This window comes from Pseudopipra pipra, chromosome 5 (assembly GCF_036250125.1).
Source record: "Pseudopipra pipra isolate bDixPip1 chromosome 5, bDixPip1.hap1, whole genome shotgun sequence".
Taxonomy (NCBI): domain Eukaryota; kingdom Metazoa; phylum Chordata; class Aves; order Passeriformes; family Pipridae; genus Pseudopipra; species Pseudopipra pipra.
In genome coordinates, this window is record NC_087553.1 from 6,917,963 (window position 1) to 6,944,030 (window position 26,068).

The 26,068-nt window shown below is 41.0% G+C and overlaps 1 protein-coding gene across 1 annotated transcript in view; it reads left to right on the top strand.

Moving 5' to 3' along the window:
• The window catches only part of ANO2 (anoctamin 2), a 154,985-nt gene that overhangs the window by 126,536 nt on the left and 2,381 nt on the right, over window positions 1-26,068 (top strand). Inside the window, exons 19-23 of the mRNA XM_064654295.1 lie at window positions 6,158-6,306; window positions 17,782-17,934; window positions 18,050-18,102; window positions 20,226-20,407; window positions 25,605-25,710. Of these exons, the coding sequence (XP_064510365.1) occupies window positions 6,158-6,306; window positions 17,782-17,934; window positions 18,050-18,102; window positions 20,226-20,407; window positions 25,605-25,710 (643 nt within the window). The remainder of the gene's footprint in view (window positions 1-6,157; window positions 6,307-17,781; window positions 17,935-18,049; window positions 18,103-20,225; window positions 20,408-25,604; window positions 25,711-26,068) is intronic.

Below are 26,068 nucleotides of genomic sequence, written 5' to 3' on the forward strand. Positions count from 1 at the left end.
CCTCCTATTTCTGCATGGACCACTCCACTGATGTGGGCTAGATCCTTAATTGTACCCTGTTCTATCTCATCTGCCCCACACACATGGGCCCAGACACACTTTGTGGACTGATCCATCAGATTTTCCCTTGGGTTTTTTTGGGTGTCTACTTTTGCACAGGCTGCACACTGTGATGAACAGTCCTCTTGTGACAGAAAAACAAATCAATGTCTTTTATCTACAGTTCCAACAGCTGTGTTTTTTCCCCCTTTCTTTCCTTGTGCCTCTTTGAGAATCAGAGTGAATAATACAGATTCATCCATTGGCTCCCTGTATTTTCACTGAGGGCAGAGTACAGGTGCTGCAACCAACCTTTCCCGTACGGAAAGGCAGAAGGGACCATCACAGATTTGTTCTTCAGAATCTGCTTCTGTCCTCCACATGTCTGTAACATGGAAGTACCACTCTGCTAAGTTTTATGATGACCCACATCAGTTTTTTTCCTTACTGAAATCTCAAGATTTCAGGATTATTTGCAGAAAACCTTTTGATTTTATTCCCCAGAAAACCCAAGGCATTTCAGTTGTTTTGCAGAAGGTCATAAAGCTGTCCCATTTTCTGTCTCTTTCCCTCAAGAATTCTGCCAAGTAGATGATAAACTGAGTTTACAAACAACACTCATCCATTATGCCTCTAGGATCCCAAATGCTGCCAGAACTGGGAAGCATCTTCCAATGTCTTCATTCTGCTTTATCCAGAGTCAGTGCTGGATGAGAAGTTAAATTTCAAATGTCAGCCCTGCATTTTCTGGGGTCGCGGGGGACACATCCTTCTTTTTTCCTTCAGTGCTTTTGTAGAAACTGCTGCACAACTGTGGTAGATGTGGCTTGCTGGTCTTCTAAAGGTTTCTGTGATTTCTTTTTTTTTTTTTTTTTTAAAATGTGTGTACCCAAAAATATCAAACCAGCTAGTTAAATGCACCAACATTTGAACTACACAAAACTAAGCCCTGTTGAAGTGAAATGTTGTATTCTGTGTGGCTGGAATTCACAAGTTTAACAGATGTAAATATGCCACAGTTCACTCCGATGTGTCACATACCATCATTCTTTTACTGTTGACAGAAACTGACCCTAAAAGGCTGCAGGGCTTGAAAACTGTAACCTAGAGTTTCTTTTAAACCCCCCTTCTTCAGTTCTGTTTTTTTTTTCCTGAACATCCATGTGGTTATTTTATTACTCTGTCTTTGACCTTGGTGCTAAACCCTTAGGGTGAAATCCTGGCCCTACTGAAGTTGATGGCAAAACTTCTATTGAATTTAGTGATTATGGTCTTTTTATTCAGCATCAGTTTCCATCACTTCCTTCAAAATGCACTTAACTATGCTGGATGAGAATACAAAGAGTTAATAAAATCCATTTAAAGACACTCCTTCATAGCTATTATCTTTTATGTTGTTTTTCACCTTTATTAAATTATTCTTAATTAAAGTTGGGGTTTTTTTGTTTGTTTGTTTATTTCCTTGGTTTTTTTTTCCTTTGCTGCTCTGGATTGCTGTTTTCCTCTGACTGAAAAACCAATAAATCCCAAGCACAACTGAAACTCCCACAGAATCCAGTAAGTCTGAGTGTGCCAAGGAAGCATGACTATACCATACACTTGTGGAACAGAATAAGAGATTTGGATCCTTTTGTTCTTCTCCTGCCTCCTTCTTTTACCCCTTACCTGTGAATATGAGAAGGTCTTTCCTTACATGAACAGACTGTAGGAATATGACTGAAGAAAAACATGGATCTTCAGTGCTCCTTCCCAAAAGCAGGGAACAAAATTACAGGCAAGGGCTGGAGAGTCTTGGTCACTGTTCTTCCTTTCCTCTAGACAAAAGTGCTCCAGCTGCTCAACCAAATAGTCTTTTCTGTTTAGCTTTCTTCCTGTACCCTTTTCTATCATGTTACAAATCAAAAAGCATCAACTGGAAGGATAGCCTTAAAAAACACCTAATACAAATAATCCTTCAGTCCTGGCAGCTGGAATCTAGGGCTTTTCTGTCTTTCTTGCATCTCCGTTCTAGCAAGTATTCTCAGAGTCATAGAGTGGTTTGGGTTGGAAGGGACCTGAAAGATCATCCTGTTCCAAATCCCCTGCCATGGGCAGGGACACCTTCCACTAGCCCAGGTTGCTCAGAGCCCCATCCAACCTGGCCTTGGACATTTCCAGGGATGGGGCAGCCACAGCTTCTCTGGGCAACCTGTGCCAGGGCCTCACCACCCTCACAGGGAAGAATTTCTTCCTGATATCCAATCTAAACTTGCTCTCTGTCAGTTTGAAGCCATTGCCCCTTGTCCTGTCACTCCAGGACTTGGAAATAGTCTCTCTCCATCTTTCTTGTGGGCTCCCTTCAGGTCCTGAAGGCCACAATTAGATCAGCCCAGAGTCTTCTCTTTTCCAGGCTGAAAAATCCCAGCTCTCTCAGCCTTTTCTCACAGCAGAGCTGTTCCATCCCTCTGATCATCTTGGTGTCCCTTTCCAAATCCAGTTCCTGGAGACTGTCACAGGTGATCTGCCTTTGCAGTACCCAAGGACATTTGTTAATTGAGAGTCTTGAGAAATTCTAACTGGATCCACAGCTCCAATCTTTCTGACAAGCTCTGGTAGAGATGCACTGTGAGGACTGCACAGCCACCGAAGACACAAAGACTTGTGCCCACAAAGTCCTATTTCAACCTGCCCTCCAGATGTCCTGCCTCTCCAGCCTCTATATGTTGCACTAGGTCTCACTCCACAAATTTCTCATTTTTCCCAAGTCATCATCATGTCTAGATCCCCAAATCCTGATACTCCTTCTTGCTGTATAAACAGTATAGTCATCTCTCTGATTTTTTTAAAGAAAGGTTTCATTTAAGAGCACCACGTGCTTAGAAGCCCAACAAGGATCACTCAAGGTTTGACTCCTCTCTTCTTTTCCTATTTTTTTTTTTTTTCTCAGAACCTTGAGGGAATCTTTTCCTCAGGCATGAGGCTGTAGTGATTTTATGCTCTCTTCAGATGTTGGTTAACTTGCATAATGCAATACCTGTTGGTTATATTGGGAATTGCAAACAACATAATTAACCCCTGTTCCTGACTCTTATCTAACTCAATAGGTTGTTCCCAATCCTTTGTGAGAATCTGCAACATCATTTTTAACTGCTGTAGACACAGCCTGACAAAAACCTGTTCACTTTCTTTCCCTCTGGTCCCACGTCGATTCTTCTTCCATGCTGTTCAGTCTCCTTAAGAATGCACCTTGCTTTTTGATATTCACTGGCAAAAGGACCAGAAATAATGGCTGTTCTGCAGCTCTACCATTTTCTCTGCTTGCCCAAATTCACATGGAGTCATGAAAGTTTACTGCATGTGCCTCTTCAGCACAAAGCTTCCCGGAAGCTCATCCTGAATGGGCAAACCTACCTCTTCCACACTGCCTGGCATGCAGAAATCAGAAGCTAAAATAATCTTTTGTCTGTCTACCTTGTTTAAAAATGTTGATCTGAGTAATTAAAAACCAGGTTTCACACAAGTGCATTTAAAAAGTGTACTCAGTTTTAAATCACAATCATATGTATGGCTATAGGGTTCTGCAAAACTCATTTTCGTGGCCCTATTGCTGTATAGCTGGAGAATAACACTCTGGAAATCCCTGATCTTTGTTCCTCTAACTTTCTGACACATTTCTGTTTGGTCTCAAACTTCACATGCTTGGATATGACACAAAGGTATATTTTTTTTTCTGTGGAAAATTTGAAATAATTAGTTTGGCTTGCTTTCAGTCAGTTGATATTTTAAAAAAATGTCATAAAAGAAGCATACAGACACTCTTCAAAGCTGAGCTCCAAATGGTTAAAAATGCAGCTCCTCTTGCCTGGCTTACAGATAGCCAGATGAAAAATTAAAAATTATCCTGAGTGACTGAGTCCTGGATTTAGTGCATTCCCAAATAAACATTAAAAACAACAACTATTGCTTTAGTTACTGAGTTCTCCTGGGAGGTTTGGGTGTGCAATAAACTCCACGTCTCAGTTCTGTGGGGCTCTAACCAGATCACACATGCACAGACTTCACATCTAAACACACCCAAATTTTATCTCAGCTGCTGCACTGTGACAATGAGAGGATCTTCAGTGTCATCTGCCCACAGAAGTGTGAGGGACATTTATAGCTTGGATTTTTTTATTGGAACAGAAATCAGCACTGTCTTGAACTCAGTGTCCGCTGTCCTCTGAGAGTCCCTCGCATTAGGAAATTAATTGGGGTATATTGGAAGAGCATCCTGGGAATTCTTTGCTGGTTTTAAATCCTGCCCCAGTCTCCTACGTTCTGAATACTAGCATCACATCTGTCACAGAAGAGTTCCCTTGGCTGCCATAAAAGCAGAGGGGGAGAAAGGGAATTTTAGTGTATTGAAATGGCTGAGTTTGCACCATGTAGGAGGTAAATGTCTTTGTAGGGATTCACCTAATTCCCTCTTGTGAAACATTTGAAATCTTCCCCTACCCTTTTCTTAAAACTGTGTAATCTGAGTGTTCTGGGTACCAAAATTCTTTGGTTAGCCCCAGCATTGCCAAAATACTGAGGATGTTACCATTGGACTTGTGAGCTACATCTTCATTGCACCTGAAACAAAGAATGGGGTTGACCTGTTCGTTTTTGAAGCTTTGTGATCCTGGGACTGACAGAGCCTGAGGCAATGCAGGTCTGTTTTAAGAGAGTCTGTCAATCCCCATTTCCTCCATCCTGGTGATGAAATCGGGTCCTGTAAACACTGGTCAGTGTAGAAATCCCTCAGCCACTCATTTCCAGGCTGCTACAGAGCCTTGTGCAATGTGGTGACACAGTGATCCTGTGTGCCTGAGTGTAAATTCAGGAATAAAGCAAAAAACCCACCCAGTAAAGCCTTTATAGTGTTTGCCAGCTTGCCTTGCCCTGATACTTAAATCAGGGTCTGAGAAAGGCTGTTCTGCTTCACTGGAGGCACAGAGGAAAACCCCTTCCCCCATGTATTCCCTTCTCCAGGCCACACACCTACAGTTCAAAGGGTTTATCACAAGCTGTGGGAGAAGAGTTTGTGGGAGAGTCCTGCTTAGACTACTGGCAAGACATCACTGGAATTAATCTGGATTCTCACTCATATGGCACATATGTGAAGAACTATAAAATAGTGTCGTATGTTTTTGTGAAAGATAAATATCATCTGCAAAAGAAAGTATAAATCTTGCTATTTTATGCTAATTCAACTGTGTTTCACCTCCTTGATTTTGAACAAATACTTCATTCTACTGTGTTTTTCCACGGGAATTTCTTGATGTGTAAAATAGTGTGATGCTGTTGATGCATGTGCATTTGAAATGTCATCCCTGGGGGGGCACATTTGGAGTACTTTACTCTTCTTTTAAAATGGTTTTGCTTTACTCTCATGCCTTTGTCACTGTCATGAAATTTGTATCCCCATTTTAGTGGGACAGTGATTGATACCACTATTTGTGCTATCAGTATGTTCTTGCACCCTCTTTATTTGGAAATATCATGGAATCACAGAATAGTTTGGCTTGGGAAGGACTTTAAAGATCACCTTACCATGGGCAGGGACACCTTCCACTAGCCCAGGTTGCTCAGAGCTCCATCCAACCTGGCCTTGGACACTTCCAGGGAGATGGCATCCACAACTTCTCTTGGCAAACTATGCATATCTGGTAATTTTTTACCTTATTAGTATATTATACTGGCAGTTCACAATTTCATGGTGAGAGAAAAGTGCACCTATGGTTGATATGTAGCATGAAGCTGTCACATAATCTTTTTACATTTTGTTAAAGGGGAGGTTCTCAGTGTGTTGTTCTTGAGAGTATTACTTATTACTAACATTATTTAGGTCCAAGGTGCTTGAACTTCAGGAAGATCCCCATTGAATATCCACCTAGAGAGAAAAAAAAATATTAAAAAGTACTGGATCCAAGTCCAGCAGCCTGTCATCTGTCAATAAGCAGCATCAAAACTTCACAGGGTGGTGTAAACTCATCCTATTGTGCACCAAAGTAACATGAGATGAATTTTGTGTTGCTGCACACAGACTTGAGCCAAATCTTGAAGGGGGAAAAAAGGTAAAAAAATATTTGATTCAATCTGAACTTTTGTTCCTCAGGAAGCTGAAGAAGCTCTTCAGGAAGCTGAAGGATGAAAGAACCGAGCCAAAAGAAGTGGACACCAACCAAGCAAAGGACCCTCAGCAGTGGGAACTCGACTATACCTTAGAACCTTTCACTGGACTGACTCCGGAATACATGGAAATGAGTAAGTTTCCTGAATTCCCTTTTCCTGCCTGCAATAACCATAGCTTTACATAGGACCAATCACCATAGATCACATAACTCTATATCATAAGTTGTTATGATAAAGAGGGAAAAAACCCCAAACACTTGTAGTTTGCAGAAATTACATGCAAGACAGCAGGGGTGTGAGAGTACCACAGTACCAACACAGCAATAATCATGAATCCTAGCATCTGTTGCTACTTATGCTGTCAGAGTCCAGTGTTCCCAGCTTAGAAAAGTGCACAGAAACCACTTGGCCACAGAATCAATAGATATGGCTGGAAGGGATCCCCGGAGATCATTTAGTCCTACCCCTCCTTCAAGCAGGGTCAGCTAGAGCAGGTTGCTCAGGGATTTGTCCAGATGTCCAGTTGGGTTTTCAATATTTCCAGGGATGGAGACTCTACAATCTCTCTGTGCAACCTGTTGTACCATTTGATCACCTTCACACAAAAAAGAAAAAAAAAAGAAAAAAAGAGGTTTTTAAAATGTTTAAAATGCATTCCCTAAATTTCCATTTGTGCCCAGTGCCTCTTGTCCTCTCGTTGGGCACCCTTGAGAAGATTGTAGCTCTGTCTTCTTCAACCCACCACATTGGTAAGATTTCCTGAGTCTTCTTTTCCTGTGGTACAACAACCCCAGTGCTCTCAGGTTCTCCTTGTACCTCAGGTCCTCCAGTCCCTTAATCATATTAATGGGTCTCCACTGGATACTCTGCAGCATGTCCATGTCCTTCTACTGTGGAGCACAGAGCTGGAAAGAATACTTCAGGTGTGCTCACAGTAGTGCTGAGTAGAGGGGAAAGATCCTTCTCTTGACCTTTCTCAAACACCTCCAGAGATGGGGACTCCACCACTCCACTCCCTGGGCAGCCCCTTCCAATGCCTGACCACCCTGTTGGTGAAGAAATTCTTCCTGATGTCCGACCTGAACCTCCCCTGGTACAGCTTGAGGCCATTTCCTCTTGTCCTGTTGTCTGGAGGAGGCCGACCCCCACCTGGCTACAGCCTCCATTCAGGGAGTTGCAGAGAGCAATAAGGTCCCCACTGACCCTCCTTTTCTCCAGGATAAAGACCCCCAGCTCCTTCAGGCAGTCTTCACAGGACTTACTCTGTCGACCCTTCCCCACCTCCGTTCCCTTCTCTGGACACATTTCAGCCCCTCAATGTCCTTCCAGCAGTGAGGGGCCCAGAACTGGACACAGGATTTGAGGTGTGGCCTCACCAGTGCCCAGTCCAGAGGGACAATCCCTGCCCTGGTCCTGCTGCCACACTATTGCTGATCCAAGCCAGGTGCCACTGGCCTCTTGCCCCCCTGGGCACACCTGGGCTCATGTCCAGCTGCTGTCACCAGCACTCCCAGGGCCTTTCCCGCTAGATGTTGAGTTTGCCACACTTTTTACAGAAATCTAGGATGCACTTGGGAATTATTTCTCAGTCTGCCGCCTTTCATAGCAGTACACCCTCTAGTTTCTTAAATGATATATGTTATTCCTCTGCATGCATCACCCTGCTGGAGTGGCTGATGTCACTAGTGGAGTGCCAGCATTCAGTCACGTGTCAAACCTGTGTGAAGTAGGAGCAACTCTATTAAATAGCATTCTGATTTTGTAAAGCTAGTGCCTCTCCTGTGCATATCATCTATGTGTTCATATATACTTCTGGTTTTCACAATTGATCAAACAGCTACTAAGTTATTTCAGATGCAGCATTACAGTGTTTTCTGCATTCTGGAAGACAAGAGTCAAGAAAGAAACTTGAAAGCACTGAGTTTGTTCAAATAAAATATCATCAACAATTCATTTTCTTTCCAGCATGTTTGGCATTGTGCCACTGTCCTCAGTAGTTATAATTTGCAAATCTGGTTCCTTTGGCATCTTGATTACTCTTTGTTCAAGTAAAAATGTTGTGCTGATACCTATGAAACTATGTTTGAAATTCTGAGTACAATAGCTGGCTGTATAAAGGGATACGGAGAGAAACCCAACAACTAATTAGGTAGCAGTTCAAAGTAACAGCGAATTATACAATAATTCTGCTCTGTAAGGAATCCTCTGTTGCCTCCTCTCAGCTTTCACTGAGTTTGTTTGATCACATTCATCTTCTCACATCCACTTACACTCTTCCACTGCTCCAGCAAGTGCAGGTCAAAAAGTGGGATAAAGGTTCCACTACAGATAAATTATCCAAGGAAAAATATCAAGCATCTGATAGAGAATTCCAAACTGAAATACATACATGCCTTTTTTCCTCATTCTGACTTGTGCTTGTTATAAACTCCAAGGAATATCTCTATGACTCAACAGAACCCAGGAGGACAGGGTTGCAAATAATCACCAAATAACTCAGACTTACAGCCTTGGGACACAATCCAACTTCAGGAAAACAAACCTGAGAGGAAACAGCACATAGAGATGCTCTAGAGTATTAAAAGGGTTGCTTCTTCACACCAGATGCAAACTAAAATTGCAGTGTACCCCTCAGCCCTGTAGCTGCCTCATGAGTAGAACCTGCAGAGGCAGGGAAGGAGAAAGGGGGAATGGTATAGGTGGGGGAAGTGGAAAGAGAGGAATAATCCAGGCAAACCCAGACTTTAGGGCATAAAAGAATTCAGGAAGAACCAGAGCTTGTCAATGGGCATGGTATCTAAAACCAGACATCTGTGAAATATTGCTTATGACAATTCCTGTTTTAATAAGCCACTATTTTCAAACATCTGGAAGAGAATTCATTTTGTGGCAAAAAAGTTAAATACCATGTATAGTTTATCTCTCTATATAGAAATAGTTATATAAGTTTACAGGTATAACTTGTAATCTAATTATAAATGCTTATATGAAAATTTATAGAATGGTAGATTTATGTAAGTCTATAAATAAGAAAGAGTATACAAGGTATTTTATATGATGGCAGATTTGAATATCTCTTATGGATATTCAAATATCTAATGGATATGTTTACAGATCCAAACCTGTGGATCTGTAGTGTCGTAAAAAATCCCTCACCTCCCATCATCTCCCTCTGAATTATTTCAACTCAGCTTAGAATCTGGCTCTGTGCTGCAGCTTCTACTACCTCATCCCCCTCTGCACATGATGATAATTTTTTAAAAAATTGTCCTTTAGGATTGATTTTTTTTTGCATGCATTAATTCAGCCAGAGGTGATTTTTCCTGCTGTAAACTTTAGGCAAGCTTCTTTGCAATTTTTGAAATTAAACAATGGTGAAAAAATACATCTTCCCTTGTAAGAATTTTAATATTTTTGCTCCCATTGCATTTGAGATGATGCCATTACCCTGATTCAAGATGTCTGTGTATGACATCACCCTTGATTTATTCATAAGGACACTACTTGGGTGCAAAGTTCTGCCTTACTGGAATAACAGTAACACTGGTATGATGTTTGTCAACATTGCTTTGATTTGCTATCAGCAGTCTTGATTCTGCTGTGGGAAAAGTGATGCTCAGCTGCTTCGAGTTTGAACATAATTTCACTAATGTCAGATTTGTTTTATGAGTTCATTTAAGGCCACCTACTCAGAAAAGAAGCAGGTCAGTAGTCGGTCCTGCAAAGAAGACATGCTACAGTGGGGTTTTGACACTGTGTTTTGACTCCAGACTACCTCTTGGAGCTCCCATGTTTAGCCATTTGTTATGCTGTCCCTTAGGGAACTGGCCTTTTTTAAGTTTTAGAAGCAAGTTCTAGAAACTGCGAAAATAATTCAAATCATGGCCACTGAACTGAGTGGGGTAATGTGTTTTAGAAAAGAAATGTAGAAATATCACCATAATCTGTGAAGGTTTTATGGTGCCTGCTCCAGGGAAGTGATCACAGCCCCACCCTGACAGAGTTCAAGAAGTGTTTGAACAACACTCTCAGGCACGTGGTGGAATTGTTGGGGTGTTCTCTGCAGGGCCAGGAGCTGGACTCAATCCTCGTGGGTCTCTTCCAACCCAGAATATTCTCTAAGATTTTAACTTCTAGTACAGGGCCTAAGTACAGATGTTATAAATCACTGGACACTAAGCCTGTAATTTAGATTAGTCCCTTGTGCCCAGCTCATAAACAAGGCTGAGTACCTCATCCTGCAGTCATCGGGGATAATTAGACAGATGCCCTGAAAATAAATGGATTCATTACTAATCTAAACATTTGTTTACAGCAGGAGGATGAGCTCCCCAAGTGGAGAAGTGCCATTGCCAGCTCTGTGGCATTCCAGACAAATGTGCAGCGGATGAAACCCAAGCTGCACCTCCCCAGCCCCGACTGCTGCCCCGGGTCCACATCCCTGCTCTCAGCTGTCAGGCTCGCTGTGCTGGGACTCAGACCACCCACGCTGGCAGGAAGCACTTTGTGCAGCTCAGCACTGAACCTGTCAGCTGGGGTTGTTCTGAAGGGCATCGAGCTGCAGGAGGCAGTTAAACAGCTTATTTACCTATTTTTGTAATTCTGATTTGGGGGCAATGGGGAAGGGAAACAATGCAGCAAGTGCAGAGGAAGCATTTTTTCTCCCCGCACTGAATTGCTTAAAAAGGCAGAATGACTGGAATGTAAGAAGTATGATATTAAGAAGAGAGGAATCTGGCTGCTGTTTCAGAACTTCTTTCTTAATTTTCACACTGATTTACTCAGGCAAGCTCCCACTGGCATTAGTGGTTATCTGCTCAACCAACAATGAAGCAGCTGAATAAGGAACTGCAGACTGGGCTTGCCTTTGGGTTTTCCCATACAGATGATGATGGGGTTTCGTGAAGAAACAGGCACAGCCAGATTATGTATCCATGTGTGAGTATTCCCTACATTCAGGTTTAGGATACTCCTACTTTTAAGAGTGGGTGACATTTTTAAGATTACACAGAAAGCCTCTAACCGAGCTAAGACTCTTGACTCCAGGTCTGCTGTGCACTAGGCTGGATCCTAATCACAGGCTGTCCCTGCCTTTTGTATCCATATATCCAGTCTCTCCTACTGATTTCTATCAAAAGGGTGGACATGCCCCCTTTCTGATGGAAACCTGGACTCTGGCCCTCTCCTCACATGGCAAACCATATATTCTCTTTGCAGTTTGTTATGAAGCAAATTAACCCTATTAAAGCACCACCTCTCTGAGGGATAGGGCCTGGAGCAATCTCAGGATGTGTTTTGCAGTGTAATAAGCCACAGGTAAAGGAGTTATTGATGATAACTATCCCACTTAAATTTTGGAATGGCCATTTCTTTCCATTGCTTTCTCTTTTTTTCTGTTTTCTTATTCTAAGAAGCCTGAAGCCTTGGAGAGGCTTCCTCCTCTTCCACCTGCTGCCCTTGTTTATGTCTTGGTAGGTTAGTAGAAATAGTGAGATTTACTGGTTATGTTTTATTCTCCTTTATTTTCATATTGGGAAATGTTCTGCCTTTGTTTAGTGGAGTTTGGTTCTGCAAAATGTTAGTCCCTCTATTCCATGCCAGCAAGACCATGAGCACCAGTGAAACAAGAGACAGTATGAAGGCTGATGGCAATGTAGAGCTGGTGCCTCTGATCATGACTGATCTGTTAATACTAAGCATGAGGAATCACAAACATAAAAGATAGAGAAGCTGGAAAGAGAAGAACAATCCAGGTTTCTTTCACTCAGGCTACAGCCATCTCTGTCTTAGAGCTGCCCTGTGTTCAAGTGTCCTGGTAAGTTTTCAGATCACGTGTTCTACAAGGCCTTCTGGAGTTGCTCAGCTCTGTCAATGTTAATATTATCTTCTGTCAGACTAGGATTTTTAACATCAGTTAAAACTGATTGGATCAGTTGCTTGGTGAACTTGTTCCTCAGGATTCCCACTTCCAGCCGTCCCCAAGCCAACTCCTCTAACACCAGAGCCCAAAGCAAAAGTGTCTGTCTGTGGGAAGCTTTCTCATTATTTACACTGGATGTCATGGGAAGGAGAAATGATAGTTTCTACTGGCTTGTTGGCTTCATATCCATCCTCCTCATCCACAAACCCATGAGCCTGCAGAGAACTCTTTGCCCCAGGAAAATACTCCCAGAGAAGTACAACTACTTGTAATTTTGTCTCTTTTAGACAGGAAAGGTGACATGTTGAGCCCATGGGCTAACAACTACTGACACTACGATGTTTTCTCCTTCAAGTTGTGGGCAACCACATTTGAAGAAACAGATGGACCCAGCCTATTATTATGTGGCTCCCTGGTTGGTGTCACTGCCACAAATTGGACTGAGAGAATTGGGGTGGTTTATTCTGGAGAAAACTCTGGGGGGATTTTACAACAGCCTTCCAGTAATTAAAGGGGGCCGAAAAGAAAGATGGGGAACAGACTTTTTAGCAGGGCCTGTTGAGAGTGAAAAAGAGGTAATGGTTTTAAACTAAAAGGGAGTAGATTTAGATTACATATTAGACAGAAGTTTTTTACAATGAGGGTGGTAAAACACTGGTACATGTTGCCCAAAGAGGTGGTGGATGCCCCATCCCTGGAAACGTTCGAGGTCAGGCTGATCTGGGCTCTGAGCAACATGACCTGCTGAATATCCCCTCTCATCACAGAAGATTTGCACCAGATGACCTTTAAAGGTCCCTTCCAGCCCAAACTGCTCCATGATTCCGTGATTATTTTTTAGAGTAAAAGTCATATATAAATCTAAGAAAAGAGAAAACTTAAGAAGGTAAAACCCAAAGCCTACGAGTCAGGCAGACTTCTGTTGACTTCAGTGGCGTTTTTCAGATCTCAGAAGTGTGAGAGGAAGAGGCCAACACCTTACCATAGCAAATAAACCCTTAAGTTTTCCTTCAGGGAAAGCTTTTGTGGATCATTTCTTCAGTGAGCTGAACTTTGAATCTGATTTCAGTCAGCAGATTGTGCTGAACTTTTTCGTTGAACAGGTCTTGGCTGTAAGTAGCAAGTCTGCACAAAGTTTTGATTTGCACAGTGAAATGCCTGATGACTGTTTGTTTTGATATTATTAACTGATACATAGCTGTATTTTTTAGCAGTCACTCTTCAGCAGAGGCACTCTTAAAATTCCTGAGTGATCAGAAAGTTTTGCTCAAGTAATCCTGAAACATAAATAGCCAGTGTCAGCATGTGTCAAATTTGTCATTAGCAATTCCTATTTCTAAAACTGTGCAATGACTTTTGACCCAGCCCGACACCCCGTGAGTTCCCAAGGCAGGCAGCATGCACAGCAATTTCCTGGTCCACAGGGTAGCAAGTCTGCAACGTGTAACTAGCCTGCAGTGATAGGAGTTGGCAAGAAATTGATGTTTAGAGTAGCAATAAATATCGCTAATGAAACAAATTTTATGAAATTGGCTCCAAAAGCAGCTAAATGATGCACATGGATGTCTCAAATTTATACCACTCATAGTTTCTTGAGAAGAAACTGATATCAGCAATGACTTTTAGATTATTTCATTAGATCTTTCCTTCTCTAGTCAAACCCCTTTAGGATTCCAGGCTTCATGTGGCAATTAATTAAAAACATTTTTCCTCGAAGAGAAATCGTAATAAAGGGTTTTGTCATCCAACTTCTGTAAAAAAACAATGGCAAAACTCCCTTTTGAATTCTAAGAAGAAAATGGTCAGATCCAATGTCTGTAGCTACTGACTATCATAAGGATTAATCTGAGAGATTTGGAAGAATTTCCCCTAAAGCAGGAAAAGCCATCAAAAAGGCAATGTGTGAGGCAGCAAAAGAAAAAAAAATCGCTGAAGAGAAACCTGCATTTTTCTATAATCTCTATAATGAGAATGGTTATGAAAATTACCAACTCAGGCTGTTATGTGTAGGCTTGTTGCATACATTTACTACACCTTTTCCTTAAAGTTTTCAGCCAGGCTTGGCCATATTGAAGTTTCATCTGTATATGAGAAGTTTCTTCTTAGAACTTGGAAAATTCCTTAGCACAGGAGCGATCCTTTTGTTGTTTACTTCCAGCAACAGATGATCCCATGACAGATATTATTGATACAGAAGTAACAGAGAAAGCAACACCATCACAAAAAATTACCTTTTCTTAAGTTAGGTTTTGATGTTAAAGGTGCTGGGATTGCTCACAGTAGATCCTAGGGTTGCTCATACTCCTCAGTGTGTAAATCTGGCTGATATTCACCACGGAAGGTTTTGGGCTGGGGACTGATTCTGCATCCCCTACACAACTAGCACTCTCCAGATCCATAATTTAAAACCTTGATTTCTGCTCTTAATCAGATGTTGGATGCCAGAGTTAGAGGGACAGAGTGTGCTGTCGTTGTTGGGCTTGGGTTCTGTTCAGGCCCTGCACAGAGGAAGAGCTTCTGGGCAGAGCGGACTTCTGGGAAGGGCTGTGGTCTGAGAGACTTCTTTTGATGCTGTTTGTGTTTTATAGCTTTTGTCTCAGGGCCCAAGCCTGGATGAGATGTTGCAGATGTGGCATCAGGTGTTGAGAACCTCATGGACTGGCTCTGAGCCCTTGGCCTCTTTCCTGCTCAAGTCAGACAGAGAAGGCACCGATAATATGTGGTTTGGGCTTTTAGTCTCATCAGAGATAGACTCTGTGTCACTGACAGCACATTTAGTGTCCTGCTTTGGCATTATTTCCTGTGTCCTTGACTTCACCCTATACACAGCCTTCAAACATTTTGTTCACCAGCTTGTGCCATGAGGTTGGGTGATGTCCCCCTCTGTTTTCTCCAGGCTGGACTGATAGGGAAATATAAAACCTATGGAACAGGCTGGATATCCAGAGGTCCAGCTCCTGGGTCTCTTTAGCCTTTTCCCTGAACAGAAACACTAAAAGAGCTTTGTATGGAGACCTTGTGGCACAAAAGCTAATGTAAAAAGGGTATTTCCAGGTTGACATCAGGTTCTCCAGCCAAAAAAAAGGATGTTTTTGTGTCAACTGTCCTTGGTGGAACAGTGTTTGTGAGTGCCCTAAATGTATTGTATATGTTCCAACTGGGATTGGACAGGCATCCACAGAACTCCAGGGATTCTTCTCTTTTTAATCCATTCAGATTTGCTTCTAGAAACACTGATCACACTCAACATGTACCTATAAATTGCCAAGGTGTTCAAAGACTGCTCATTTTAAATGCTTGTTTGCTAGCTTACTAAACAAGACCATCTGAATTATGGTGTGCTTTGTTTTGGTTTTGGGATTTTGAGTTTGCTTTTTGGGCTTCAGCTTTTTTTTTTCTTTTTTTTTTTTTTTTGGTTTTGCCTGTTTTTTGCATCATTTACACTTTCATAAAAGGGAGTCTAGAAGGTTGAAGAGATTTCAAGGTGGCCACACAAACACATCTGGTGTAGCATTTTCTATGAAGATGTATTTGCACAATTATCCAGAAGTCCTTTGCATACCTTTAACATTTTTTCATGAACTTGAATAAAAATTAAACTGCATTTTCCCAGGCAGTGAATAAAGGGCCTGTGAGCAACATCAAAGCAAATGTGTGTGTGGTTTATTCTTAAATCATTACAAATACATTGATTTATTTTTTTTTTAACAGAATCCTCCCAGCTCTATTCCTGCTAAATTCACTTAAAACCAAATAAAGCATATTTTGGTGCTATGTATTTTTCTCAGCATTTCACAGTTTTTGGAGACATTAACATGTGGTTTTATTTCCTTGTTAATTCCTTTTCCTGACTCTGAACATAAAATATTCAGGAAAGTATGATTTCAAGGATAGGATGTTTGTATGCTTTTAAAAAGCTCCATCTTAGCGTATGTTGGGATATACAATTTATTGCACAGCAAAACAATAATAATATACTGTATATAAATAACATATAATATATAAATATACAAATATAAAACACACAAAACGATAACAAATATACAGAGATAATAGTTTATTGTCTCTGAGAAGAGAAAAGGAGGAATATCAGAAGACCTGCACACAAAAAAGATGCATTGAGAGAAGATCCTGGAGAAAGCTGTTTCAATAGTAGGTTGTGACAACAGTGCTGAAGGAAATTATTTTAAACTAAAATGTTTTGCTATTTATACCTCTATTTTCACAAAAACCCTGCAACAGATTCCTTCCACAGTGGAGAGAGGACTTATACAAAACTTGTACTTGCCAAAAAAGAAGCCACAGTAAATTAGGCCTCACACACACCAACCCTTTTTCTATACTGCTATTTTTATAATTCTGAAATGTAGATCACAGTCAGATTTATTAGTTTAATCTGCATTCAAGCAGCACAGATTTTGGTCCCTTTCTTTTTCTTCTACTTCTCATTAGTTTGCTGGAGTAATAAACCTCTCTCACTTCTCTGAAGTATTACTTTAAACAAGGAAGGGATCCAGCCTCATGAGTAGCTTTCACTGCCGATGCCTCCTGTCTTCCATGGAAGACACAAACTTTTAGGCAATTTGTTAATTCCCCACCCCCTCAGAGAAATAAGTAAAGAGTCAACTGCCTTTCAGATTCTCGTTGTACCCAATAGAGATTCATCCAGATGAGACTGTTCCTGAAGTGACTCTGAAAGAGGCAGGAATTAAGAATACTCTGCCCACCCAAAATCTGAAGAAGGTTGGTTGGTGGAACAGGATTTTCTGCCAGACTATTCCAAGCATCTCAAGAGCACTGAGACTTGCCAGAAAAACATAGCTGTGTCAGCATTGTGCTTTTGCAGGGTGATGTTGGTTCCTTACCTGCTTACTGGAGAATTTGTCTGCGTGAAAACTCCTAATGCAATGCTGGGAACAGGAGGACACAAAAATGTGCCATCCACTGCAAAGTGAGAGGGTTCCCTTTGGGTGGGTGGGTTGTTTTTTTCCCCCCTGTGGAAGAAGACAGGGTTAATTAGTTGTGTATCTGTTCTAGCAAGCATAAAGAACTCAGGAGGAATGTACTTCCTTGCTTGTTCTTTAGGACCAGTGAACTATCACTTCCTTTCTCACAAGGAATATATATGTGTAATATTCATTTGTTAAGATTGAAAGAGGAAGATTTGTAAATTGGGAGGATATCAGTGACATAAGGAGGGATGGAAGTGCTATTCAACACCACAGGCTCATTGCATCCACAGAAATACTTATTCTGTTCATGCTTTTGACAGATTGCCACTAAATTTTTCAAAGAAAGCTGGAAAGAAATAGTGGCACCTTGTAGGTTTTTTTCTCTTGTTTGATTGTGCATAATTTTTCTTGCAGGCAAAAGGCAGGGAAGAACAGCACAGTCTGAATCAGTTAATTATGTATAAATGCAGAAGAATGCACGCTGAACCCTTTGTCCTTTATTAAATTTAGTATTTCCTTTGGCTTGTGCTTGTGCTAGTGACTTGAAGCATTATTAGAAGCATTCATGAAGCACAGTGACAAACCTTTCTCTCTTTTGTAACCTTACTTTGTGACATTTATCACTGGGCCCAAACTGGGAAGCGGAATTTCGTGGGCCTCGTGAGGCACAAGGCTCATCAACAATTTGCTGTCAGCTACTCCCTTCAGAAGCTATCAAAAATATTTCTTTTCCAGTTATCCAGTTTGGCTTTGTCACGCTCTTTGTTGCCTCCTTCCCTCTGGCACCTCTCTTTGCTCTCCTGAACAACGTCATAGAAGTCCGGCTTGATGCAAAGAAGTTTGTTACTGAACTGAGGAGGCCAGACACAGTAAGAGCAAAAGATATAGGTAAGCACTGAAAAAGCTTTGAAGTGAAGATAATGCAAAAAGTGCAATTAAAAAAAAAAAAAAAGGAAGAAAAATGATAGTAAATCCAATAACAAGTTCTGTTTTTCATTTACAGGAATTTGGTATGACATTTTGAGTGGCATTGGAAAACTTTCAGTTATCATTAATGTAAGTATTTGGTTATACTAGTTTCTAGTCTAATGGAGCTTATATTGTCCCTTCAACATAATTTAAAAGTGAAGTATAGTTTTCTCTATTTGCCAAGAAAATAAGTTGGACTTGGTGATCTCAGAGGTCTTTTCCAACCTACTTGATTCTGTGACATCTAAATTATCCAGTTCATTCTTGTTGAATTGCAAAACATGATTTAATTACAAATTACCATTCCCTCATCCCATTCTCTCTATTCTCACGTTATGTAGATCAGGAAGACTAATCCATATAAGAACAACCAGTGAAGGGGAGGTAAAGCAGGCAACACTCCACATAATAAATAAAGATCTACTTCCCATTCATACCCACAGCTTTTTCTGTTACTCTGCCAGTGTAACTATTGGTGTGAAGAAAAAAAATGTAAATATTACATCTTGGATTCTAGGGCCAGAAAAAAAAAATCTTAGTGGGAAAATACATTCTTTTACAGAACAAAACCAATTACTTCAATATAATGCGTATCTGGTATACAGATATATTATGTTTATTGTTCTGTATGTATTCCTTAAGTAAAATTTTCCTGATATGTCTTATGATAAAAAAGACTCATACCCTACGAGTTTAATTGTAGTACTAACTAGTGGGTTTTTAACCCACAGATCATAAACTTACAGAATTATTTAGGCTGCAAAAGACCTTTAAGATCATGAAGTCCAACCATAAAATATCAAAGACATCAAAGCCCTTTAGAAAATCAGAAGATTTTCACTACTGAAGGGATATTATGATGTCAGGCACAAGTTGCAGTTGTCTAGCACTGCTCTGTGCTGGATGAGCAAAACTCTACAGCCTCTTGTTTTTATCTGAATACACTTTGCAGATTTATTATCTTTGGTTATTTTCTGTATCAGAAAAACTCTGAAAATATTTATTTACTGGGGATTCCATTAAAATATCAGTAAGATTTTTTCTTGACAGAAAAGTATACATGTTCATACCCATTTGAAAAAAATATTGAATGCCCAGTTATGTCTCTGCATCTGAGTAATATTGATACAGGAAATTATTATTTAGAAAAATGTAATTTTAAATAATCATAGAATCACAGAATGGTCTGGGTTGGAAGGGACCTTAAAGATTATCTCATTTCAACCCCTCTGCCACGGGCAGGGACACCTTTCACCAGACCAGGTCGCTCCAAGCCCTGACCAACCTGGCCTTTAACTCTTCCAGGGATGGGGCAGCCACAGCTTCTCTGGGCAACCTGTGCCAGGACCTCCCCACCCTCACAGGGAAGGATTTTTTCTAATATCTGATCTAAATCTACTCTCTGTCAGTTTGAAGCCATTTCCCCTTGTCCTGTCACTCCAGGCCCTTGTAACAAGTCCCTCTCCAGCTCTCTTGGAGCCCTTTCAGGCACTGGAAGGGACTCTAAGGTCTCCCTGGAGCCTTCTCCAGGCTGAAAAACTCCACTTCTCTCAGCCTTTCCTCATAGGAGAGGTGCTCCATCCTTCTGATCATCTTCATGGCCTCCTCTGGATCTGCCCCCACAGGAGTAAGTCCAGAGGACAAGTCAAAGGAATTCTTATTGATATGATCTAGATACTTCTGTGTCTGGTTGACTTCACAATTACTGGGATACCAGTTTTATGAGAGTTTTATACCAGCATGAGACCCACCCATGTCAGATGTGTAAATCCTGATGCAGAGGGGAAAATGGAGGATGAATACTTTACACTGAACAGGTTTGTCTCAAATAACACTGTAACTACACCAAAATATGCTCCAAATTATACTAACTAGCTATTATGTCTTGTTGCAGGTTTGTTTGTTTTTTTTTAAACTAGTAATAAACCTCCTAATGGCTTTAGGGATGGAAAGAATTGGAGAAATGGAGAGTACATTAATTGCTTTTGCTGCTCTATGCTGTAAGAAATACTGCACTTTCCTAACTTAGCCTTCCCCTGGAGAGACAGAGCAGGTTACTGTGCTTTTATATATGCAAATATTCTGTGCCATTCGATTCTCACTTCATCACCACTCCAAATTTACTTGCACATGAAAATAATTAACCTGGAACATGTCATTCATAGATTCATGATGCTGTTGTTTTGTTGGGTGTTTTTTTTGTCTCCCAGGCTTTTGTAATTGCTGTCACATCCGATTTCATTCCACGCCTTATGTACCAATATGCATACAGTCAGAATGGAACCATGCATGGCTTCATCAATCACACGCTCTCCTACTTCAATGTCAGTCATCTCAAGGCTGGGACACAGCCAGAAAACTCCCTGTTTGCACAGGATGTTTTATTCTGCAGGTAAAGTACCTCTTTTCAAAGTGGGAACTGACAATATTCAATTATACAGCCACACATTCAGTAATACTCATGAGCCTTTGTACAGATGGTTTTAAAAGTACAGCTTTTGGAGTATTCCCACTGTATTAGAAGGTTCTTAAAAGGGTTTTTCCAGTGCAAAAGGCAAAATAGGCAATTTAGGCAGATTTACTCAAATGAAAAAATATTTTATTTATTGAAAGACAAAGCTTTCATTAAAAAGAATTAATTTTCAAAATGGACGCCCAGTAATTAGAACCATGCTTTATTTTTTGCTGAGATCTGAGTTTTCAATATATTATGCCCATCTTTAAAACCTGCATCATTTGCCATCTACATGTCTTATATTTCAAATTCATCTTTCAGACTGGGGAACCAAGGCTCAATTTCCTTTAAAAGATGTCCAAAATGTCAGATGCCTATGGAGTAGTTCTAGTTTGCAAGAGAAATCACTAAGGTGGTTCCAGGGCTTTCAAAGTAACCTTGGTTTTTTATAAAAATATGCAGAAATTCAAAGAGCTGGTTTAAGGCAGTGCAACCCAAGGCTGCTCAAAATTGGGTCAGTGCTATATTCAACAGCCTGCCTCACCTTCCTTGTGGACTCCCTTGAAATCCACTGTCCTTGGTCTCTGCAATGGCACAAAATCAGCACAAAAGTTCCCTTTCCATTTCTTTAAGGAGAGCCTTAATTTATATGAGTTTTACTACACACAGGTCTTTAATTGACCTCCCTTGTTTTGTTGCCTAATATATCTCACACTTAGGATCCCACTGGTTTTAAGCAGGGTATTTATCTCACCCAACTACCCAACTACAACCCACACAAATTACACACCTCAGTTCCTTCGCTGGAAGCAGAAGAAACAGGGAGAGAAATCTGGCCCTGTGACTCCAGCACTGCTCTTGGGGTTGCCTTTGGGGTGTACCTGCCTTCTCACCTTGACTACAACAGAAGATAGGAGAGCGCACAGCTCAGACCTCTACTTTCTGATAGACTTGTATGACTGTGAAATGCTTTTCCACCCTCAGTTCCTAGCATTTTTAATTTGTTTCCCCAAATTAGCCTGTGTTTTCCTTCAGCAAACATCTTGATTCACTTCTCTGTGGCTTTGCTACTTTCGCTGTGCTGCTGTTTACCTGGTGTCAGCCTCTGTCCGTGAGTGCCACTGTATTTGGGAGTGTGTGTGTGAACAACAGTGATAAAATGCTCTCCTCACATTAGGATGGCCAAATACAGCCAAATTACTTAACAGAGCCCAAATACAGGGAAGAAAGGAATAATCTACACTAAGCATAATAGTGGTTCCTGCCTGATAATATCAAGTCCATGCTGCTGAGAAGAAGGAAAAATTAATAAGTGTTTGATCATGTGCTAATCTGAATGGGAAAGTACTGTGAGAGTGTTTCTGTTCTGTTATCAGGAAACAATTAGGAGAAGACATCAACAGCCACATACACTTTCTCATTATCATCCTCCTCTTTTCAATCTTATCAAAATCTCAGCTTTGGACACAGCTATCGCTGTGATAAAATATGGGGTATCTGGCTCATGTCCCAAGGGACAGGCAACAAACACTGCCCCTTATGCTGGAAATAAAATCTGTATTTCTTTTTCTGGCAAATATGTTGGGAACAAGCTGACCTCTCTTATTCTTAGATTTCTGTGACCTCTGGAGATAAATGTGGTTACAATAAGCCTGAGTTTTGCTCCATACGGGCATTGCCAGAGATTAAGGTGTCTTTAAAAAAACCTTAACAAGCCAGAAACAGCTCTGCCACCGAACATACAGAATACATTCTTTGAATGTTTTAGGCAGCATTTTCTCCAATGCTGTGAACTCCTTGACACTGCTGCCAAATAAACATTGCTGCAGCGACGCTCTGACGCACAGCATTAGTTTTAATGAATTTTTTTTTTTCCACAGAAAAATGACATTTGTGTAGCTGAAGGCAAATTAAAAGCGAAGCTTGCTAAGATATGTGACATTTTTATTGGTTTGGTCCTTTTAATCCTTATAATCTGTTGTGATAATGGGGTACATAAAAGTATGCTGGTCACACTGAAAAGAAGAAAGCAGCAGATATGGACTCATTAAAGGGACTTTAACATGGATCTGCTCTGATATTCAGGGAATTTATGAAGTGTCTTTGAATGAATTAATTTTCTTAGTGTCCTGGGATTCATCTCATCAACTCCTAATGATCAGTGCTGAATTCTAACATTTTTCCCTGACTAATTTTTGTATACTCCCTCGTTGCTGAAGAAGTACTTTCTTGTGATTCAGGATGTTTTACTCAAAGACCAGCTGAAAAAGGAAATTAAACAGATGAGCATATTTGGACTGATTTGCAGTTCCACCTACATGTACAATTTGATATGTTTTTTACCAGTCTTTCTTTTTTCCCACACTATATACTTCTGAAATACAATAGCATCTTTCTCTTAGCTCTGGCTTCAGTTCACTCTTGTCCAAGTGTTGTGTGGTTTCCTCCATCCATCGTCACTTCCCCAACTTTTCTCTACTTTCAGTGTGTATTTTTCTATTTTCCCTCAGAACTTTTCTGTACTTCATTCTTCAACCATATTGACTAGTTCATAATCTTGTCCTTTTTCAGGGGCATTGGAGTTGCTTACTATTTTTGAAACACAATAGTCTTTGCAGCATTGATTGTTTGCTGTTCCTGTCATACCTGCTGAAACAAGTATTTTAGGAATGAAGAATTGAAGAGATGAGGGAATCACAGAATAATAAAGTCAGAGAATATCCTAAATTGAAAGGACCCACAAGGATCATGAAGTCCAACTCCTGGCCCTGCACAGGACCACCCCAAGAATCACACCTGACTCTCAGTGCCTGAGAGCATTGTCCAAACACTTTTTGAACTGAAAAGATGGTCTTTGTAAAAAAAGAAACTACCTGTGGAATATAGTGGTTAGAAAAGGGCCAGGTTATTGCACTCTGAAGTCCCATGTGACACAGAATAATTAAAAAGGGAGGTGGGGAGGAGGCCCAGCTACCTCATCTGTAGCTCTGGCAAAATATCCCTTCCCTGTAAATCATTTGCTAGTGTTCTGTTGAATGTAGATTCAGGCATCACAAGCCCTGTGATTTCCAGCTGAGCCAGGTGAAATTTCCAAGGGGTCTGATGTCCTGCAACACTTACATAGTTTGTGAAGCTCTGAATACATCAAATGGAAAACCCACCACAGTTGGTGACCCTTCCAGGTGAACCTGGGCTGCGTTTCAAGACTGGGATTGATTTATAGTGCTAGGCAAAATCCACAACAAACTCAGTGGTTTTCCTTGGCTTTGATGTTCAAGCAGATTAAATTCAAGGGATCTGACTCTGGCCCTCGCTGCAGGGCTTGGACACAGATTTGAGCAACATGTGGGAATCCACAATGTCCAGAAAGGTACCAGAGGGGTGATCTCACAGTTGCAGGCACAGCACAGGAATCCGGGGTAAGATGCAATGGAGAGCTCAGCTGCTGTGCTTAAACCACTGCACAAAACAAACAAACCAGGGCCTAACACAGCCCAGGTAGTGCTTCCATAAATTAGTACAGCCCCCAGTTTAAAGTTGTTTTTTCCTCCTCTCCCACCTCCCTCTCCCCATTGTGGCTTGCACCTTGTGTCTCCAGAAGCTGCAGCACAGAATTGCATCCAGCATTTCAGACTCAATTTCTTGGGGGTGAGGAGTGGCAGGCTGTAGAGGATGCGTGGATTGTAAATGTATAATTTAACATGCAAAGCCATGTGGATAGAACCTGAAGGTAATTTCGGTAAGCACACCTGCAAACTGAAGCTGACAGATGTTATATATGAACTTTCTCCATTATCCCCCAATGGAGGCTTTTCCAGAGTCTAATGAATCTTACTGTCAGAACGGGTTTTGTGGTATTCAAAACAGATTTTCCCTTTCTTAATTTCATCCCATTACTCGTAGTCAAACACTGGGAACAGCACTAAATTATCCCTTTCAGTCCTAAGGGCACAATTTGTGCGTGGTTATCATGTCCAACTGTGGCTGTTACTTACCAAAGTGGAGCAGTACATGTGCTGCTCTTTAATCTTTTCTGGTGAGTCAGTCTCCTCAGCCCTTGTATTGTTTTGCTGAACTAACTTCAGTTTGTTGCTATTTTTTCCTTTGGTTTCCTTCCCTGCCCCCCCCCCCTTTTTTTTAATCTTTTTTCCCCTCTGAAATCTGCACAGCTGAATGGCTGAATGCAGCATTCCAGGTGTGGGTTTACCTGAGCTGTTCAGAGAAAGGCTGATACCCCCCCAGCACCATCGTGACTTGTGTTTATACACCCACAAGTCATACTGTCCTGCTACCATATTTCAAACTTGTGCTAACCTGCTGGACACTGCAAGCTCCAGGCCATTTTCATTGCATTTTCTTTCAAACTCTATCCTTTTGAAGATCCTTCACTTGTTTTATTTTTAATTATTTTCCATTTCCCCGTATTATTCGCATTGTGTTTCCTGTATTCATTTCTTATTGCTTTCTGTGTTTCCTGCTATATGCAAAACTTTCCAATTTAGGAGCATCTGTGATTTTTATTAGCCTGTTGTTTACTTCCAAATGATTGATGATAATACTAAAAGCAACAGTCTTTACACTAAACCACTAAGGCTCTGTTTTACCCTGTCTAAGGCTAGACAGTTAATTTAGGAAGTGCCTTTCCCATGGCTCCCTCTTTCATTAATGCAAAGACAGGAACCACCAAAGTGAAAGTCACATTTTATGTGGGCTGAATTATTCCCTAAATGAATCAAGGTTTAGGTGAGATGAATGCAGGCTTATCTCCTTCTGAAAATGCCTTGTACTAACTCTCTGCTTTCACTTCAGCACTTTATTCCCTGTACACTGAGGTCAATTTAACACCAGGAATAAAAAGGGGACATTTGTCAATCCTGTAAAATCTGGACATTTCCAACATTAGAACAATGTTCTGATTTTGGTTACAACTGTGAAAACCAGGCTAAGCTTGTTAAATTCAGTGGAGGTAGTCCAGCTTTAATTCTGGAGTTGTATTTCATAATAAGGGTTGAAGTGGGAACATCTGGAGGGTTTGATTCTTTAGGTTTTGTGACCCTAAAATCATGTTAATCAAAGCAATTGGTGCTGGAGGAAATCTGGAACTGTGTGATAACTGAGCTGTCTCCACTGACAGGTTCAAAGACTACAGAGAACCGCCTTGGTCCCCAAACCAGTATGAGTTTTCTAAGCAGTACTGGGCAGTCTTATCTGCTCGCTTGGCTTTTGTTATTCTATTTCAGGTAAGTCTGGTGAGTTGCTTCAATTTATTTCAGAAATATAGTAAAAAACAGATTGACATGCACATGCCAAAGCAGCCCATGTCCATTGGAGCTTTTCTCTTTGTGCATACTCAGCCTGCTGAGGGGTTAGTGGGCTGCAGCACAGGTTCTCCCTTTGGAGCACTGTGGAACTTCCTCAGCAGAGCTTTCTTTTCCCTTCGGGGAAGACAGTGCCACAGCCTGCATTAGCCTGTGGCACTAACAGGGATCCCAAAAAACCCAGGCTCTTGAACATTCAAGTGGACTCTGTCAACTTTTATCCTCTCAGGGAGTGATAAAACCTCTGAGGTCTTTTGCTACTTTCTTGAAGTAAGCGCAG